The sequence below is a fragment of the Caloenas nicobarica genome, chromosome 3 (assembly GCF_036013445.1).
Source record: "Caloenas nicobarica isolate bCalNic1 chromosome 3, bCalNic1.hap1, whole genome shotgun sequence".
In the NCBI taxonomy this organism is placed as follows: domain Eukaryota; kingdom Metazoa; phylum Chordata; class Aves; order Columbiformes; family Columbidae; genus Caloenas; species Caloenas nicobarica.
In genome coordinates, this window is record NC_088247.1 from 79,347,890 (window position 1) to 79,368,824 (window position 20,935).

Genomic DNA, 20,935 nt, shown 5'->3' on the forward strand with positions numbered 1-20,935 from the left:
ACTGAACCCTAATAGACCACCAAACTAACCTCAGAAATCAATGTAAGGAAGACTTTAAACAATAAAGATGAATAAATGCCTCCTCTCCAGAACAAAGACCGTTTCTACACCAGCCTTTGCAGACAGCATCTTCAAAGCGGACGCTAGTGCCAAGAGTAACCCATGAGGGTCTTCAGACAGTAAAAGGATGAAAGTAGAATCCGAAATTTGGTCACACAGGATCTCAAGAGAGATGCTTGATGTTCAACCATTTAAGTATTCTCTGTAAAAACGTTTTCAAAGAGAAGAAGAAAGAGGTGATTACTGTTTGTAGTTAATGTTTTTTTGCTTCATTTATTCCTTCTTTAATTATGAAACCAGGCACAATTAATTAATTGTGATTGTTCTGCTTTTTTTGTTTAATTATTTCCTTTCACCAGGCATAGCACGGAACACTGTAAGACCAAAGGAGTCAGAGTTACATCCTTACTACACATCTGAGAAGCAAGAAAGCGAAAATCTTAATACATGGTTTTCTCACACTACATATTTTTAGTTTTTGTTAAAAAAACACACTTGGTGCTCAACAACAGAAGAGAATGTCCTGGGCTACCTCAGGTAAGATTTTTGTTATTAGTTCCAGCAAAATAAATAGTTGGACATAGGGCAATATTGCTTAAAGAACTTGCTTTTAAATTCAGTTTAATGAAATTCTATTACAGGTAAGGATCATATATCAGAATCTTTCAATGCAAGAAAAATAAATTAATTGAGCTCCTGGTATAAGCACAAAGCTGAACGCAGCTATAGTACGAGTGCTTGTTTTATTACTCCTACGGACACCTGTAACATCCCAATTGCTTCTAAAGTGAAAGGAGAAATCATTATAATTGCCAATCCAGAATCTGCTGGGCAAATTTCAATTAAATATGGGGTAAGTAAGGCTGTAGGTGAGGAGAGATCTGTTAGATGTTAACCAGAAGGCAAAGCACACATGATACTGTATCGCAATTAGCAATAAAAGAGTCTGAGAGGCATAAAAGAGTCCGAAAGCTGAACCACTGTATAAACGATTCACTTTAATGCATTGCTGGCAAGAGTTTCAGTGGGAGACAGGCATCGATTTCTTTATCATCTTGTCTTGCTAACTGCTAAATGGAAACATAATTCAAAGGTTTCAACTGTGGCAACCAGCACACCCAACAAATCTGGAATTTTTTCAGCCTCCCATCTTTCTAGAACACGTGCCTCTGCCTGGCTATTATAAATATCCCATTTATTGGGCACATTTCCCAAAAGAAAGAGACTAAAGATAGATACTTAGAATTGACTAACTAACAACAAAAAAATCCACCTTCTTACAACAGCAGTTTAACCAAATGGAAATATTGCCATTAAAAATGTATTAGACAAATCTGTCCCTTTTTCTATTCATGCACTTTTAAAAACCAGATCACTAAATTTCCATAATGTCCATTACACAGTTATTTGCAACTGTCTCCAGTGAGTAACTCTTGGGCCACAGGTCATTAAAGAATAAACTATTTATCACAAATATCCCAGATGTGCTATTTGGGCCTTGTGATTAATTATCTATAATCACATTATTCCCTCTGTTTTGTGAACACAGTAACTAAACAACATTACATGCACCGTAAATTTTGAAATTTAAAGCACAACTGACATTTCCTATTATCATGTTTCACTCTTGAGACTTAACATTAGTTTTCTTTTCAATATTAATGCTTGTAAAAGCTTGCTTTGCAAAAGCTTGAGCGCAAAAGGGTCATAAGTAAGCTGTAATATAAATTTACTTCTATATTATTTTCAACAGAAAAACGTAACTGAAATTCTGTTTTTGTAGTTACTTACCTTAAACCCCTTGTTCTATTAAAAATTAAATATCTGCATTTCTATCTAATACTTATCATAGTCTAGCAAGCAGTCGCATTCACTTTGCTCTAAAAAAAGTATCCCTTCTAAGGGGCTGGTTAGGTATTTCAGCAAACAGATTTCCCTCCAGGCCCGGCTGGCTTACAAGAGGCTCTACTGAAGAAGCGCAAATCCTTGGTCTTCTCTTAAAACACCTTTCCTTGGATGGAGAGAAGCGAGCCACCTGCAAGGAGAATCCACCACCAGCCAGAATCATTATTGTGTGCTGAGGAACAAACCCAGCACCAGGTGGGTCGGCAGCTACACCCACTCCTGACGCCCCACAAGGCACCCCAGCTGTCAGCAAGCTCCTGGTAAAGCCGCCAGCCTGGGACCTCGCAGGGGCTCAGGGCCTGGCAGAATCAGGCTTTTCCCAGCTGCCAATATGTTCCCCCTCCCAAAACCGCAGCGTCTTCGTATGGAAACACGCACCATAGCTTTGAAACGGCAAAACAGCGCTGTGTTTCCAGGTGGCCGGCGTGGAAGTCTGTCAGTCCCTTGGCTGCGGGGACGGACTGCCACCCAATCCCAAATAAAATAGCGGAGCGGAGTTTGCTCCCCAAATGATTTTTACCAGCACCACAGGCACCAGCATACCCAGCCAGCCCCCACATTTCTGGCATTATTTTATCACTCTTATTACAGGTATATTTTTCTTCCACTGGGGTAAATCAGTTGTTCTTCCTTGTTTTTATTATCAGCTTGACTTAGCGACAGATCCCGTCACCAGAAACATCTCCAGGGCGGTTTGCGCACGGTGCACGCAGCTGGGTACCTGCCAGCGAAAACAAGCATCTCCGGGGTTTTAAACACGTCTTCCACAAGCCCACGGCTCTCCCGACCGTGACTGAGGAATCACGGCAGGGAACAGCACCGCGGAGGGGCCGGGTGGAAGAACCGCTGCGGGCGGGAGGATTTAGGGACGCCCGGCCCGGCCCGCGGGGCCGCCGGCAGCTCCGTCCCCATGGCGACCACGGCGTCGCGCGCGCGGGGGCGGGACAACCGGCCCGCCTGCCAATCCCAGCGGGGCAGCCGGGGCTGCGCCTGCGCACTAGGAACAGCGCCGCGCCGCTCCTCGGCACCGCTTCCGGGAGCCTGACCTTCGCCGCGCTGGGCCGGGCGGGTGAGTGCGGGGCTGGGCCCGGGGCCTCCCCCGGCTCGGGCACCCCTTCCCCCGGTGCCCTTGCCGCCGCGGGCAGGGCGGCGCCGGGCCCGGCTGTGGGAGCGGCCGGGGCGCGGTGAGGGCTCGCTGCCGGGCTGGGGGCGAGGCGCGCTCGGGCAAACAGCGCTTGTGTTCAGGTCCGTCGCGGAAAGATGTCGGCGCCGACGATGGAGGAGAGGAAGGCGTGCTGGGGGGCCCGCGACGAGTTCTGGCAGTGCTTGGACCGGTATGCGGAGGACGGCTCCAAGTGCGCGGAGCTGCGGCGGGGCTTCGAGGGCCGCTGTCCGCAGCAGTGGGTGAGCAGCCCCGGCGCGGCCTCCCAAAGCCCGGCCTAAACCAGCAGGGCCTTCCTGTGCACCTTGGTAGCAGCGGCGGCAGGTGTTAAAGATGGCAACTGCTGAACGCGTGCAGTCTTACGCTTTCTTATCGATAACCCCGCGCCTTTGCCCGATGTAACGCGGGTGGCACACTCGGGATGTTGCTGGGAGATGAGAACTTGATGAGCGGACCACAGACTGGCCTGGGAACTATGGGGAGTAGTATATAGAGGGAAAATACAGTCTCAAGACTTACAGATAAATACACAACTAGACAAGCACACAGGCTTATCGTTTAATTAAAAAAAAAGTTTGAAAGACTCAGAAACTTTTGGAGGTGCACAGAAATTACTGTCGCTAAAGAAGAAAGGCTAATACAGAAGGGAGGTGATACACAGGGCCTGCAGTGGCATGGCATCTTAAAGACCGGCATCTGATATCTTGTGCATAAAAATACTATTCTTCATGCAGTGTGATTTCACAGTAAGCCATCTGCTTACATGTTACTTGTTCATTTGTGCTTTTTAGTTTCCTATGATCAAGCTACAATTCTTAACCTTTTTAATAGGCATTGCCTTTTAGTAGCAGTAGTGTCTGAGGGGCTGAACAGTTCCGGTTGGAGCCAGTAGACTGAATTCAGTTAAAAACCAGGTACATTCACAGATGCTGTACTCAGTTATAGTTTGAACACTGCAGTTCTGTCGTATGTCATCTCTAGTGACGGTGGTTTCATCTGCCAGTGCTTTTGCACTACACACATCAGTGGCTCTAGGCAATGAATTCAGAGGTCACAGTCTGTATTACCATAGAAAAGTTGTTGGATTTACCTTTATATTAGAAATAACCTTTGCTTATAGCAGTGAAAAATAGCAAAGCAATAGACTACTTTTATTATATGCCCATGGAAGGGATGGGGTGGTTGTGACAGGAAATTGAAGTTCACTTCCAGAATGGTAAAACAAAAAAAAAAACAACAAAAAAACCCCCCACCACAAAACATAAACCCACTCCAGCCTTTGGTCTTCTGCTTCAGAGCAAGAAACTCCTAACTAGTGTATCGAGTTAAAATCCCTAAGTCAGATTGCTTATTCCTTAATCTTGTCATGATGCACAAAGCCCTTTCCTCTGCTAGTTTCTTCTCATTAACATCTTTCCTCTTTTTAAACAGGTTAAGTATTTTGACAAAAGAAGAGACTTCTTAAAATATAAAAAAAAGCTTGAAACAGAAGGGTATAATCCTCCAGAAGCTGCTCGAAAGTCTTAGGTAGTTTGCTTTCAAAATAAATGAAGTGAGAATAACTACGGAAGGAAGAAGCATGAGAAAGCAACAGAACCTGCTTGAGCTCAAGAACTGGTAACCTGACTGTCTCCCTGAAATGCAGGCTGCTGTTCTTGCGAGGTCTCATTGTGTCTGCTGAAAAAGAGAGGGTCATGGAAAGCTTTTTCATAAATCAAAGAAATACAGACTGTTCACAAATCTAAGGTTTTGAATATAAAATTAGTCAAGTTATCTCACGGGAATAAACAACTATTTAATAATGTGATGTACATATTCTGAAGAGAACAATAAAATTGTTTTTCAGTAAGTGAACCAGCTTTTCCTTAAAAATTCATTCTACCTTCCCCTCCTTGTCAAAAGGAGGTGGTGCTATAAAAGTAATTTGTATTTGTCATTTACCAAGTATTTAAAGTATTTTAAAATGCAGTTTAGGTCAGACATGAATTTATAAAACAGCAGGCATTAGAAGATCTAATGTGTCCTCTGCATATGATATTTATATATTTTGAGTATGCTTATTTTTATAAGCAATAGGAATTTTTACATTAGCCATAATAGTCAGTTTTCAAGCAGTATTGCTAGTAAAGTATGGCAGTTATTTATGATTCTCACATTATGGCCTTTGGTATAAGTTACTGGTTTTGATCACTGATACAACTTAGTGGTTTTGATTACCTTACTGGTACAACTTCATTTAAATATATGGACTGTTTACAACAGGATTAGTAAACTCAACAATGGAAGGTATTTAAACAAGGGGCAGCATTTAATGTAATAATGTAAGTGAATTTACCTTGCAGAAATTACATTACTGTATCTAGATGCTGGAGGCATTAAATACTTGGGCTACAGTAAGTTTTGATTGTGGTTGCAGGAAGGCACCACTACAATTTCAAGCAAGTTTTGAGGTTGGGATTGTTCTGGTATTATGCTGATGTTCTAATAGAAAAATCACACATACCACATGCAATATAAACAGTATTTATTTCCAATGCAACAGTTTTATTTAAGGAGGCAAAGTATTAATAAGGCATTTAAAAATCCATCTGAACTACAAGAAAGTAAAACATGCAAAACTTAAGAATCCTCATTCACCCTGAGTTTATATCTCATCTATTCAGAATTTCATGTTGTAGCACCACAGCAAGTCACCCAGCTGTCCTATAAGGCACGAAACTCCTGGCAGTTATTTTTGTTGTTTTTGCTTGATCAGTTGTTGCCTTGTGTACTCCCAAATCAGCAGAGCTCCACTTACATGAACATTAAGTGATCGAATAATACCCTGCTGAGGAATTTCCACACACACATCCAGGTGGTGAATCAGGTTTGCTGGGATTCCTTCATGTTCATTTCTAGTAAAGAAGAAACAGTAACTTAAATCTGGGAAGAGACAGGTGTTCTAGAAAGCAGATGATGCAAGAGTCACAACAGCATCAAAACACCATTTGACAAAAAGGTGCATCTGCCCTCAATATAACTGATGAGGACAAGAAGTGATTTACTTTTTTCTAAAGCAGTAATACATTACAGATAACAAAACATGGGAGACCAAACTAAGCTTTGATGTAGGAAAACTGGTATAGCACTTTAATTCACTGGTCCAGCAATAGCTGAACACCCAACCTAAGGACTCCCTCTCTGCATTTATTTTGAAGCTAAATAAATATATAGCAAAATAAGCAGCTGTAGATGAAACGACCAAGCCATGAAGCTGCTGGCACAGCAGGGAAGCTCAAATGTCCACTCTACATTCAATGAGGTCTTGGTATAAAGGAACATCAAGACTGATCAATGTCTTGAACTGGAAATATTTCATGTCCTCAGAGTGAGCACACCAGAAGATACCAAAGGTCATCAGCAATTAAAACTATGTTTTTCATTAGAACAGAACAAAGTGAATATGAGAACTACATTCTGAAGACAAGCTACATATAAAAAAATGCTTGAAAAACAGGTCTTTCTGCCCACTTTGTCCTAAAAGGATAGACAGGCCTTTCCTCCTGGTCTCCCTCAGTGACCCTCCAATTCCAGTAGCTTTCTGACTTGTACACACCTTCCTCTAGGTATCTTGAAGCAGCCTCCCCTTTGTCACAGCTGAGGCTTGCCTACTTATAAAGAACTGACTATTCCTTTTCTCTGAAGTCCTCCCAGCCTCTGCTTGTATTACAAAAACTTGCTACTTCCTCCTGCACCTCATCCTTAATTTTAAAGTATCTCCCAGCTCCACAGGCTCCTCAGTCTTCCTCACCAAGTTAGGCACGGCAAACAGGCAGCCCTCCTCCTTGCAGAGCTCACTGCAGCCTACACACACAAGGTCCCATATTATTAATGTGAACAGATGATACCTCTTATTGCACCTGGAAAACTATAATCCATGCTGCTGCTACCTCCACCCATAAAAAAAGGGAGTTATAGGTTATTAAGTATGAGGAGATGGATTGTTGAGGAGCAGTAATCAACCTCCCACTCCTTAGCACACAAAGCCAAGCTCTGCTGTTTCCATGATCACTTCGCGTTCTAAATCCACCTTTACCAGTGTCACCTGGTTTCCATATTACAAAACTCTGGCTAGTAGAAGAGATGGACTGCAAGAGGTAGATTTACAAAAAAGTGCATGTTCTTACCCCAGCAATAATAGTGACTTCTCTGGGAAGCAATATTCTGTAAGATCAAAACTTTTAGCTGTCTGCTCCACACCAATAATAGTGTAGCCTTCCATTTTTTTCTGTTGTAAATAATCAACAAGCTGAGATGGTTTCACCTGTCCATCAAGAGTAAAGAGAAATATACAAATATTTAAGTATCACAATTTGTAACTTCTGAAGTTACTGTAAAAATCAATTTACTTGACGGTTTTTAAGATGGATGACTTTTATCCCCAAAGACTGTCCATATACATACCTTAACATTTTAAAAACTCTTTAGCAATAGCACAGAAGGTGACATAATGCTACAAAAACATACTCCATGAATACAATGAACAAAGCTTTCTCTATGCTGCTGACAGCTACAAGCCCTCCATCTCATTGTAAAAGAATCACTCTTGCATGGGGTCAAGGTGTATGGTTGTTATTTAACCTGGAATTCCTTCCCAAAACAATGCAACAGCGAGTACTGAAGCTGAGTTGCCTGACATGCCTTCATTACAGTCAAGAATTTCTTAGTTGTCTTCATCCTACTCTCTAAACTGCTTATTTGTATTAAATGCCAATTTTTTCATGCAACAGAAGCTCTATCATCAGTACGCTTCTGTACAGAGATTAGGCACAAGAACACGTGTCCATCAGCATTCTGTTTTAGGCAAAACACTACAGCTATCTTGTTCTCAAGAAAAATCTTAAGCTGAAAATAAACACTGGAAAAAAATGAAAAATTTGCACTGAATTTTTCAGATGACTTAGAGCTGATCTTGAAAAACTGATTATTATAAAATATCACAAACATTTTCTATCAAATGCTAAACATCTATGTTGAAACCCTCATTTTTATAAGCTAGATAATATGTTCTAAAAGGTTAGCTCAAGTTAGCTTCATGCAAACTCAAAGATTATCACCAAAGAGTTAGCAAAAGCAACGGACCAAGCAAGATAAATGAAGCGTTGTTCAACTTTTATAAACATTAAATTCCAGTGCACCATTATAAAACATGGTGTAAGATGTAACAATGACAACTCACATAATTAGTTTATCCCAATGAGAAATTAAAAGTGTTTTTGAAATTCTTTTTATGAGGTTGCCATAAAATTTATACCAAAATACTCAAGATTAAGTCTCAGAGATAACAGCAGGAGCTTCTGTTAAATAAACAGTTCTTTTTTGCAAGATAAAAGATTCTGAACTACGCATCTGATGAACTGAAGACGTACAGTGCACTTTTTAGCTATTAAATTATTTCCATTCACCTCGACAAGGGGGAGCCACTGCTCTGCAGAAACACTAAGATGCTGAAACTGCTTATCCTGTACATAACGAAGACTGCCGACAACTAGTGCGGATGCCCCAAATATTTCACTTGTACGACATAAACCTACAAACAGAAGAAATTAAATCATGTTTGTCTAGAAAATAAATACCAAGCCAGAATATTTTAGCAATTGAAAAAGGACAAGGAATCAAAAAAAAAAAAAAAAACACCCCAAATGGTTACTTTAGTCCTCTGTTTTTAATCAGTTTCGGGTGCTTTTTATGTCTGTTCCAAGTCACACCTCGTTCCATATAATTTACCGGAAAAAAAAAAAAAGTGTTGTAACTTAGCAGGAAGGTAAAAATTACAAAAGCACTACGTCTGACAACATGCTTCTACAATACTAATTACACAAAATAATGGGTCAGTGTAAAAGCCTAGGCAGAGATAGATGGACACACATACACACACTTAAGCTCTAAATCCAGTACCTCTTAAATGAAAGGCTTGAGACAATGACACCATGAGAGCATTACAGGGCAAACAGCACCAGCTTGCGAGTTTATTTTTCATTAAGAGACTCACTGCAGTTGTTTAAACAGCTGACAACACTAAGCGCAATGCAATAAAGTAGTTGCAGGATTTATTGTGTCACAGCTTGCACGATATTGTGAAGGAGTACTTAATCAGGAATGGGCACTTTCCTGTCAAACAGTCATGAGAAACTAGTACATGCGCAAGATTTGGCTTAACTGCTATAGAAAAAAAATGTAAAAGCAAATTATTTCCTTTAATTGCATACACAGTTGAAAAACTCAACCGTGATAAGAAATATTAAAAACAGTAAGCATGATTTACAGCAAAGTTCTGTTTAATTAATGCATGCTATGTGTAAGTACTCTAAGATCTAAAAAGTTTAAAAATGTGCAATCAACCTTACCTCCTAAATTGGTAGGTTTATCAATAAGCGAAGCCACCACAATCAGTCTGCTGTTTGATTTACCAAGTTTAGTAGCACGATCCTGAAATACCATTTCCAGGTCTAAACTAGGAGTGCTGTTCTTCCAGGGTATAATCTTTTTCTGAACATCAGTCCATTCTGTCTGGCTATCTGTTTCAACTGAATTTGAACCTATAAAAACAAGTATTGGTCATATGACTATGCAAATGGTAATAAACTACTGCTTCAGTAAAGATGGTTAGCTAAATGGTAATACTGTGCACATCATTAGTCATCTGCTATTATTTTATGGCACATACTCTGCTCACAGAGATACAAGGCTACTCCAGCACGATAACATAAGAGATCAGATTGAATACAGATGTATACAGCTACTACATAAAAATAATGATATTTAATATAGATTAGCTATATTTTACCCATGTCTTGCTGAGACCAGTCACTTGGTTTCAGATCAAGAAGTTCCATTCGAGAATGATACCACTGAAACGTTGATGGCAAAGGAACATCAGTGAATCTGTCAAATTTAGTGAGCGAGATCCATTCGTCTTCAGCAAGTTCCGAAAGACGGGGAAGAGTGTAAAATATTGTCTGCAATGTAACAGTGTTGTTAGCAGAGCACCACTAAAGCAAGCAAAATAGATAATTAATTAACCGCTGGTAACGTTATCGCACACATCTTTTATCTAGTATTCTGTGATTTTAATACTTGTTTTTCTTGGCACTTGATACAACTTACTGATATATCTCTCAATATTCATCACTTTACATATAGTGCTATCCCAAACTTTCATAAATCTACTCTCCTCCTCTCTGATTAGCCATTTTTTAAGATCTGCATTAATTACTGTTCTGAAACTCTAGAATACCAAGGAATTACTGCTATGCTTCTCAGCACAGGGGTCTTATGAAAATGTTTTACGTGTAACACTATGCCTTTATGAACTGCTAGCAAAGAATGTGAATTAACATAAAAAAGGAATATAGTCAAAAGCATTAAAGTCTAGGGGTAAAATCCAACTCAGCTCTACCCATACAGCTAACCACAATCTATCATGGAGGAGGAAACACACATACCACGGGAAAGGCTGAATAAAATAAAGAGTTTAAACCCCATACATTTTGTTTAGCCAAATGCACCCTCAAGAGGAAGGTGAAGACGCAGCCTGAATACATTTCAGTACCTAACAAATATTAGCCTTAATAATTTTTTCTTGTTCAAGATTTTGACTTTCAAATTTTGCTAAGTCATATCTAGCATATTTAAGTGTTCACAAAAATATTTTACAGAACATCAGTTAAAAAAAAAAAGAAAAAAGAAAAAAATTTCTTCTCTGAAAGATGGCACTGTTTGTACCAGATCACATGTAGCCCTCTTCACGTTCATGTCTATCCTCTATTTTCAGCTTAGTTCCTCTCTAGTTTTTATCTGCACCCTTATTCTGCTTGCCTTCCCTCAGTGTTTATTCAGCTCTCAGTTATTTAGGCTATGGCAAAAAGGATAACTGGAAAAGATGCTCTAGGAGTTAGGTATCTGTATTCCGTTCATATGAAACAACAATTTAGTTAAGCAACCCCAGGTTGCTCCTAGTAGCAGCAGATGTCTCAAAAAAATTAACAAACTACATGTGACTAAGCAGTCACATGTATGAAACTTTTCCAGACACAAATATAAAACCTGATTAACTCCCACACAGATGGGCACATTCATCACACACAACTTCTTAACTAAACTAGGTTTTTAACACAGTATTAGAGAATTAAGCTGCAGTCTTAGTATAGAATCCACCACACTTTAGGTGAAGTAATTTTTCAGAGTTTTAAATGAACAACAGTTGATCATTATCCATCCTACATTAGAACACACAAAGGACGTTAAATATATAGTTGTAAAACTATGCAAGTACAATGATCAGCAATAGTCTTGGACTTGCCTCTAGACTATAATCCTCAAGTGGATGAAATGTTGCAAAGAAGAAATGATCTTGGATTCGCTGCCAGTTCCTTCTAGCATTCCTGCAATTGCAGAAAGTAAAGCAAGATGCACAAAAAAGGCAACATACTGGATTTTTTTTTAATTGTCAAATTGGAATAAGGCACTCTGACTGTATTTCCTACGTACTATATGAGAAAGAAAATACTTCAACCATTAAGTAAGGATCCATTAAAACAAAAACAAACAAGAAACACCCCCCCATCCCCAACAAAACAAAACCACAAAACAACAACAAAAACCCCAAACCAACCAAAACAAAATCATAAACAACCACCAAAACAAATAAACAAAACAACAACCAAAAAAACCCCACAAGCCAACCAACCAACCACCACAACCAGCATGCAGGAAATAAGTTTTACTTCTGTTTCCAAGGCCTCCAAATACTATTACCAAAAGAAGCAAGTTTCACAAGAAAGGGTATCCCATCTAGGCCTCTGAAGGAAACTACATACTAGCCTATGGTTCAGTGACAACTTTTAGTTGTCAAAACAAAATGAAAAAACAAAGGCAGACTCCTTCTCTGCTGCTTTTTCCTATCTTCTGTCTTGACATGTGATTTAACAGTGACTCTGATCAGAGAAATTAATATTAATGTTCTCAAAAAAGAAAAACCACCACGCATGCCAGCAGCAGTCCTAAGTTTGTGTTGGCTGACAACACTGTCAGAAATTCTAAATAATTTTAAATAACTCCTAAAAACAGGACTAAAAAGAGGATACAAACATAAAGCATAATATTTAACTGAATTGTTAATATTTCCAAATCAGTAAGCAGAAAAGCATTTCTGTAAAGCTCACTTAATCATCACCCACAATTACTTTCCCTATCCATTTTTTTTCCCCACAGGAGTTTTTTTCAAATATTAACACAGAATACATTTCAGATTTTATATTTGAGAATTTACTGGTACCAGGAAGTTTGGATGAATGATTTGTATTTCAAAAACCATCAGGTAAGAAAATTAAACACTCCCAACAGTCCTTTTTTACTCCACCCCTAAACTATGATTACTGTTCAAACATGCCATCAGACAGTAATGCTACACTGAATTACCACTTCATCTTCTTTGCTGATAATTACTTCCAATTTCCAAGTCTTGGTTTATTTTTAAACAGAATACTACACCCCACCCCCTCCCACTTAAAACCCCAGAGAAATTATCAAATGCCAATTTAGAAAATTAGACTTGCTGCAAATGGCTCAGAAGAACCAATATTAAGCTGTAAGTCAGAAAAATGTTACTAACCCTGTGCCGTGCATGTTTTCCACTTGTTGAAGGCTAGATTCAATAACAGGTGTCAGAGCTTTGAATTCTTCCACATGCAACATTCTGCACATACCCCAGATTTTTTTAAGGGCAACTAATGCATAAAGTCGAACGCTGAAATTATGGTTGAAACACCACTGCAGGACAACTATGAGAGCCTTCTTCAAAGCTGGCTTCTAAAAAAGCAAAGATAAAGAAGTTTCTTTCATTTATGTTAAGTCTTAATGTACCATTTAGAAATAGAAAAGTAAGAGTGGCCCAAGAAACAGTGGCTTCCTCAGAAAACAGCCTTTCAGAAAGTCCAAAACTTGAACAGCACATACATATATGTGCAAAGACAAGCTTCAGAATACGGTCCCGATTTCCTTCCTTCCTTCTCACTAGGGCACAGACCTACAGCCCCACTTCTGTTTAGAAAATGTATTAATTTGCTTTGAAAATTATTATTCTGTTTACATGGAAACCTCCATTTACTTCTGATTTTCTAGCACTTAGGAAGCTCATCTTGCAAATGTATGCAAATTGTAAAAAATAACAAATTCCTGGATTGCAACAGATGTGAAGTAGTTGATCTAATGTAACACTTGACTGTATTTCACCCATTTTGAAGTAAATAAATTCAGAATTCCAAATACAGAATTCTAAATGTAAAATAGACTAGCTATTGCCAAAAAAACATATTTGAGTGTTATTCTACAGAAAGATCACCTTCTTCCAGGTTATGTCTGCCCAATTTCATGCAGGTTAAACAAGAACAGGAAGAAAAACAAACCCAGGTGCATCCACATGTTTAGTTAAAAGTAGAGTAGGTATTCTAGAAAACCTCACAGGTAATCAAGCCCTATGTAGCCAGAACATCTGCCATTTAGCTAATTTTTGTAAGTCCAATATGTTACAGAGGTGAAAGGAAGAGTTAGTGTTTTCCATATCAAAGGATACCCTAGTAGGAAGTGGGTAATAAGAAGGTTTTGAAAACAGACTGCAAAAATGGTTTTTATTTCAGAAATCCATATGCAGTACAACTGAATAAAGAATGAGCACTTTTAGTCAAACTTACCTTCTCTGAGGTATTCTGAAGAATGATGTCAAAGTGCGATAACACTGATAAAAACGTGCAGATGCTTGTTTTAAGCTTTTCTTCACCCTAAAGCAAAAGAGAACGTAACATGAAATATGCGTATGTTTTTACACTCTATAACTTTCCACAGCATGTTCTGCAGACGCAATATCAATACTATCAAAAAACTGTTTCCACAGCAAAATTTACTAAAATATAAAGATCCTATTATTAAGATTTCATGTTTCCTAACAAATTATTTCCTTTTTATTAACACATTAATCAGAACGAAGTACACATCAGTGTAAATGAGCAAAATTCAATCCAAATTCACTGTATTTTCCCCCACCCTGTGCAAAAAAACCCCTCTAAACCCAATAAAAACCTTGGACATTCTTTTTAGTGCTCACACTTTTCCACGTCATTACAAACTTGGGTACCAGATTCAGAACAAATACCCCAGCACCAGCCTCACCCATGTCCTGTACTGGAAGAAATGAGTTTTCATACACACTATTCACCACTTCTCTTTACAAATACAGTTCCTACTAATCCGTATTGCCACAGAATTGCACTGGCTGCTCAAGTTCAGCTTATTTTTCCAATATGACCCTAAAAATCCTTTTCAGAGTCATCGTTTTCCAAGGTAGCCTCTGAAAATACAATCCGTGTTTTCTGCTTGCTCTGTCTGAATGGGTCCACTGTGGTTCAGTACATTTGTTATCAGCATGAGATCTCTTTCATCCAATAATCATCTACTAAAATGAAAGCAATTCCAGATGCCTGAGCTCTTCGAAAGAATCATGAAATGGCAAAAGGTTACATCCCTTACAGCACTTTTCATCAGTTCAAATAAGCACAACAAGTTATCTTTATGCACTTAAAGTATGAATTGTTTACCGCAATAATTTCTTCCCCTACCTAGAAAACAAACAAAAAAATCCCAAAAAACACAGCAAGAATCACTAGCAAGCACAGTTGTCTCAGACCAGTATTAAACACCTGCCCGGTTTTGGTTTAAAAAAAAAGTATATTCAAGGGTATCAATACAGACAACTGATGCAGGTCAACTCTTACAGGTAATTACTTAAAAAAGAACCCAGGACATAAAAATGAAACGCTAGGAAGTCAGTTCTCCTCAGTCAACCCTTCCATGACTTTTGGGTACCATAATTCAAGCCCTGCCTCCAGGTTTGGAATGACACTGCAGAACTCTGCTGTGAGAGAAGTCCACATTAAAAGCTGCATATCGAATACATGTTATGCAAGCCATGTTCCTACTGACAAACATGATTATGCAGAAGACAAAACCTGTGTGTGGAAACCACAAGTGACTTGTGTCATCTTCCCAAACTTGGAATGTAGGCCACCCATGTGTTCTTGGTCGCTCTTTATTGGGGACTGCAAAGAGAGCTCTGACTCACTAGACCAGCTCCACTCTGCCCTGAATACATTATAGAAGGTAATCTCTCAACTGGAAGAACCCACTTGCCTTCAGCCACTTCTCTATCACGTATTTCTAAATGTCTCAAACTACAGCCCAGGCTCACTTCCAAGTTAATTTGATCTGCTCAACAACCCACTGTTTCTAATGGAAAATTGGAATAGATAGAAAACAAATGTACAGGAAGACAAACTGTACCGTCTTTTTTTCAGATTACTCTTCAAGTGAATCCAAAAGGTCTTACTTACGTAACCAAAGCAATCCCAGAATTTATTAAGGAATTGGGGGTATTTATGTAGACTCAAGATAACAATCCATTCTATGAAGTATTTCACAGATGCCTGATTGTTATCAAATCCAGCCTGGAAAACTTTGTCAAGGATTCCACACAAAAAATTCTGAGAAAACAAAATCAGATAATAATTTAGTATATTGTTAGAGTTATTTCCATGAAGGAAAAAACTCTAAGTAAAAGAACATTCTTAGCTTTATTATACTATAATAAATGAAACCATTTTAGCACCATGTAATTTTACTGTGAAAAAGCATTAGGTGAAACTAAAATTTCTGAATTTTCTGAGTGTTCATAAAGTAGCAACATTTTTACTAAATGCAAAGCTTTAAATCAGGTAGCACAGAGTTTTAAACAGGAAAAATCTAGTCTGCTATAATTCACAAATCCAAGAACCAGTTTTTAGTGACCTCTAGAAATGAATCATAAATCCATGACTTCACAGAATGTTAGGGATTGGAAGGGACCTCGAAAGATCATCTAGTCCAATCCCCTCACCGGAGCAGAAACACCTAGATGAGGTTACACAGGAAGGCATTCAGGCGGGTTTTGAATGTCTCCAGAGAAGGAGGCTCCACAACCTCCCTGGGCACCTGTTCCAGTGTTCTGTCACCCTCACCGTGAAGAAGTTTCTTCTCAAATTTAAGTGGAACCTCCTGTGTTCCAGTTTATACCCACTGCTCTTTGTCCTATCATTGGTTGTCACTGAGAAGAGCCTGGCTCCATCCTCCTGACACTCACCCTTTACATATTTATAAACATTAATGAGGTCACCCCTCAGTCTCCTCTTCTCCAAGCTAAAGAGCCCCAGCTCCCTCAGCGTTTCCTCATAAGGGAGATGCTCCACTCCCTTCATCATCTTTGTGGCCCTGCGCTGGACTCTCTCCAGCAGTTCCCTGTCCTTCTTGAACTGAGGGGCCCAGAACTGGACACAATATTCCAGATGCGGTCTCACCAGGGCAGAGTAGAGGGGAAGGAGAACCTCTCTCAACCTACTAACCACCCCCCTTCTAATACACCCCAGGATGCCATTGGCCTTCTTGGCCACAAGGGCACAGTGCTGGCTCATGGTCATCCTGCTGTCCACCAGGACCCCCAGGTCCCTTTCCCCTACACTGCTCTCTAATAGGTCATTCCCCAACCTATACTGGAACCTGGGGTTGTTCCTACCCAGACGCAAGACTCTACACTTGCCCTTATTATATTTCATTAAATTTTTCCCTGCCCAACTCTCCAGCCTGTCCAAGTCTCGCTGGATGGCAGCACAGCCTTCTGGCGTGTCAGCCACTCCTCCCAGCTTGGTGTCATCAGCAAACTTGCTGACAGTGCACTCTATTCCCTCATCCAAGTCATTGATGAACATACTGAATAGTACTGGTCCCAATACTGACCCTTGAGGGACTCCACTAGATACAGGCCTCCAACCAGACTCCGCCCCATTGACCACGACTCTCTGGCTTCTCTCCTTCAGCCAGTTCACAGTCCACCTCACTACCCAATTGTGCAGACCACACTTCCCCAGTTTAGCTGTGAAGATGCTGTGGGAGATGGTGTCAAATGCTTTACTGAAGTCAAGATAGACCACATCCACTGCTTTGCCATCATCTCTCCACCTCGTTATGTCCTCATAAAAGGCTATGAGGTTGGTCAAGCACGACTTCCCCTTGGTGAGGCCATGCTGACTGCCCCTAATGACCCTCTTATCCTTGACATGCCTTGAGATGGCACCAAGCATAAGTTGTTCCATCACTTTTCCAGGGATGGAGGCTGACTGGTCTATAGTTACCCAGGTCCTCCTTCTTGCCCTTTTTGAAGACTGCAGTGACATTTGCTTTCCTCCAGTCCTCAGGCACCTCTCGTGTTTCCCAGGACTTAGCAAAGACTTCAGACTGAAAGAACGAAACCACACAAAGCTTCTACATCAAGCACGGAGATTACATACCTTTTGTATGCTGCTGTATTTAACACATGCAGTCTGCATGAAAACTAAATTATTCTTGAAAGTAGGTATTTATTTATCTGTTTAAGAATTCACAGTGAAGAGCAATACCTTGTCAAGCTTCAGAAGAAGAACGAGGAGTGTCTGCCATACCCGGTTTTTAATCCTATGCTGTAAAGAGTTTGCATAATAGCGTGTTCTAGATCTGGATACCAGTTCATCCTAAAAGCAAATTGAAAGGTTTATAACCAATTCTTCCTTTAAAATCTAATATATGTAAATATACTTTATTGTACTGAGAAAGCAACATCAACTGCACAGCTAGTATCAACTTTATATTTAAAGTTAGGAAAAATACACTAATTTCATTTATTTAGAAGAAAATTTTGAAGCTGGTCCATGAGAAGTTTGGAAATTTGAAAAAAAAAAAATACAATTCCACTTAGTATTTATACTTAAGAGCAGAAAAATGTTAGGTATTAAGACTCTTCAAACAGCAGAAACTTGACGAATTTACAGCACCTACTGTATATAAATAATTAAAATAGTACTATTAAAATGGAGCATGAAGACTCAAGCTGTCATTTAGGTATATAAAAACTAAAGATCCTAGGTGAAGAGATGACTATGTAAATGGAAACATTTCTCCTTCAGTGTCCACATTTTAAAAATGGGTTTAGTCATGCTATCAATTAGATCAGCTTGTAACTACAGCTCTAGTTTTGAGACAGAATTGATATTCTGCAAGATGTTTTACGTGAAAGACAATAGACGAGATAAACAGAGCTTTAAAAAGATTTGCCATTCATGTTCGCATATAGCTCAGATCCTTTCCCTACATACTCTGTTTTGGCCTTCAAAATACATGACAGACAAAACAATTTCCTTAACTTTTTCAGAAGAAAATTATTTGGTCATCCAAGTCCTATATTAATATTAAAATGCAAATACACTTTATTTTTACATGTTTAAGCAAGTAAGGAAGTAACTTTTAAAGATCACTTTTGCCATTTGATCAGTCTTACAACACAGATATTAACCATTTTTCTCCAGTACTTAATTGTCAGGAATGAAGGACCACCCAATTCTTGTTCTTCAGACAAAACCAGAATTCTATAGTGCCGGAATGCACGGGTGATGCTCCAATAGCAGCTGTAGTAATTTACCACTGATTTTACACTAGTGTCAATGCATAAGCAGCTATGATATAAATGAAAATCAGACCCAACCTTCTCCATTAATCCTATTTATAAAGGCCTTCTAAGGAGACAACAGTTCTGAATTCAAAAGGTAGTCTGCAATTGTTAAAGTGAAACGTGGTGTTTCAAAATGCAGCCTAAAAGAAGATTCTTAATGGTTACAATCTGGATAATGTTTTGTGAAGTTAGAAAATCCATTAAAAAGAAAAATAAACCTGAAAGACATTTTTCACTATTTTGGGTTGGTTGAATTAACTCCTGTCTCATAACAAAAAAAAAAAAAAAAAAAAAAAAAAGGAATATTACTGGGCAAATCTAGACAGGCTATACAAAGAACTGTGAATACATCCTGTCAACTGTAAATACTCTGTTTTAATAATTGTACTAACATTACATTTATATACCAAGAGAAATGAAGTTTACTTTATCAAGAAGTTTGATGAAAATGTCTTCCATGAACGTCTTATGCAAGATATTTGATCCATCCAACAAGCACAGAAATTTAATAGCACAAACCCGAATGTAGTGATCATCTCGATTTGTACTGTAAAATATTAATTAAAAAAAAAAAAAAATCAAACTCTACTTCTTCACACCAAGATAATTCCTAAATTATAAAAGCACCAAACATCATCTTGAACAAGTTGTCTGTATTGAAACAATATGCAAATACCCAGAACCAGAATTTTAAGCTCTGTTCATAGTTACTGATGAACAAAAGTAGTGAGCTCCAGATAACCTGCCCCTCTTTCTATCTACAGGTCTTCAATACCATCTAAGTGTTTAAGATAATCTTCTACAGAAATAGTTGTAATATAAAGAAGTTTTTCTAAACTGTAATCTTTAAACAACTAATTCATGCTTACAGTTTTGATCAAATATTTATTCTAGTCCAAAACAATACTCAATTGATATTAGTTACTCAGGGACATCTGGAATAATTAATGTCAAGAGCAGAATTAATGACATTATACGTAACAAAGCATCACACACCTGCAGACTGTCACAACCAGATGTTTTGGAAACCAAAAAACTCTTGGGAGAAAATACAGGAGTACTGAACTAGAAGTGGTAGCAGATTTTTAGAAACTCAGGTCTTGACAACTAGTAACACTTCCCAAAGCACTATTTTAGACTGTTTCTCTGACTTTCTTCCACGGAGTAAAGGTGAGAGTGAAGCTACAAAAGAAGTTCAAATAATCCAGCGGCCAATGTCCCTCTTTCAAAAAACTGGAGACGGAACCTATGGCCAGTATGCAAGCTAAAAAGGCCAACAACCAATGTTAAAAAGTCAAGCTCCAAATCTGGCTGCATTAAATCCTGAGTCTCTTAACTGTCGGTAAAATATCCGCATCCCAAGAAGTATTACTTCTACGAGGTGAAACAATGAATTAGTTATTTCAAGTTCCATTCAGGTTAACAAATTTTCCTGAAAATACTTTACATTCATATTTCAAATACAAAATGTAGAAAAATGTTATGTGACGTATATCCCTTTGACTGATATTAAAAGTTAAGAATACATGAAGCTGACTTCAAAAAGAGCATCTTTCCTACTGTAGCACCAATCGTACTGAAGACACAATTCAAACTAAAGATTCTAAGACGTATCCTCAAAATCATTACCTTTCTGTAACAACATTTGCTGCACATTTTTCTCCAAGACTTTCTATGAAGGCATGCACATCCTGAATAAGTCTTCACATAGGAAAGAAGACAAAGTTACAAAATTAGTAGAATAGCATACAAAAAAAATATTTCAATAGTTATCTCAAATTTTAAAAGAAAGCAAAGTGCACAGAATAATAGCGAATATAAAGATTTTTTTTATACCTTTGATCCCTCCTAAATACAGTTCCAAAGACACAAGCCTCAGTGATAAGTTCACAATAATTTCCAGCATTTAAGAAAGAATTTGTCAAGGCACTTCCCTTATCAACAGTGGGAAAAATCCAAGATCGACAACAATGACTAAGGACTACATTGAAGACTCCAGTCTTTGTAGTGGACATATCTATGAGCTTGAAAATTATCTGAAAATAATAAGAAATAAAAGATTCAAAATTTAGTTTTCAGAAGTGCTAGAGTTATTAGAATAATATTGCAGTGATATCTATTTTAGCAGGTCTGATTTCCTTCTGCATCCTCGATATGCTCAGGTTAATTCTTTCTTCAATCGATTTACCATTCCCCATTCTAAGGGC

The 20,935-nt window shown here is 38.6% G+C and overlaps 2 protein-coding genes across 3 annotated transcripts in view; one reads left to right on the plus strand and one right to left on the minus strand.

Annotated features, from left to right (window-relative positions):
• Nucleotides 1-2,963: 2,963 nt before the first annotated feature.
• On the plus strand, nt 2,964-4,981 carry LOC135987258 (cytochrome c oxidase assembly factor 6 homolog). The gene is made up of 3 exons (XM_065632039.1): nt 2,964-3,034; nt 3,211-3,369; nt 4,559-4,981. The coding sequence occupies exons 2-3, from the start codon at nt 3,226-3,228 to the stop codon at nt 4,652-4,654; spliced, it is 240 nt and encodes a 79-aa protein (XP_065488111.1). The 5' UTR covers nt 2,964-3,034; nt 3,211-3,225; the 3' UTR covers nt 4,655-4,981.
• Nucleotides 4,982-5,663: 682 nt separating this feature from the next.
• TARBP1 (TAR (HIV-1) RNA binding protein 1) overlaps nt 5,664-20,935 on the minus strand; it is a 39,460-nt gene continuing 24,188 nt past the window's right edge. The window contains exons 18-30 of one of the 2 annotated variants that reach the window (XM_065632256.1): nt 20,565-20,764; nt 20,358-20,429; nt 19,155-19,275; nt 17,644-17,754; nt 15,550-15,699; nt 13,858-13,944; nt 12,780-12,976; nt 11,469-11,550; nt 9,954-10,125; nt 9,514-9,705; nt 8,572-8,696; nt 7,294-7,430; nt 5,664-6,021 (exon numbers count right to left, since the gene is read on the minus strand). In XM_065632256.1, coding sequence (XP_065488328.1) covers nt 5,856-6,021; nt 7,294-7,430; nt 8,572-8,696; nt 9,514-9,705; nt 9,954-10,125; nt 11,469-11,550; nt 12,780-12,976; nt 13,858-13,944; nt 15,550-15,699; nt 17,644-17,754; nt 19,155-19,275; nt 20,358-20,429; nt 20,565-20,764 — 1,812 coding nt within the window. In that variant the 3' untranslated portion in view covers nt 5,664-5,855. Of the gene's footprint in view, nt 6,022-7,293; nt 7,431-8,571; nt 8,697-9,513; nt 9,706-9,953; nt 10,126-11,468; nt 11,551-12,779; nt 12,977-13,857; nt 13,945-15,549; nt 15,700-17,643; nt 17,755-19,154; nt 19,276-20,357; nt 20,430-20,564; nt 20,765-20,935 lie in introns of those variants that run through there. The other variant, XM_065632257.1, reaches the window with a different exon arrangement.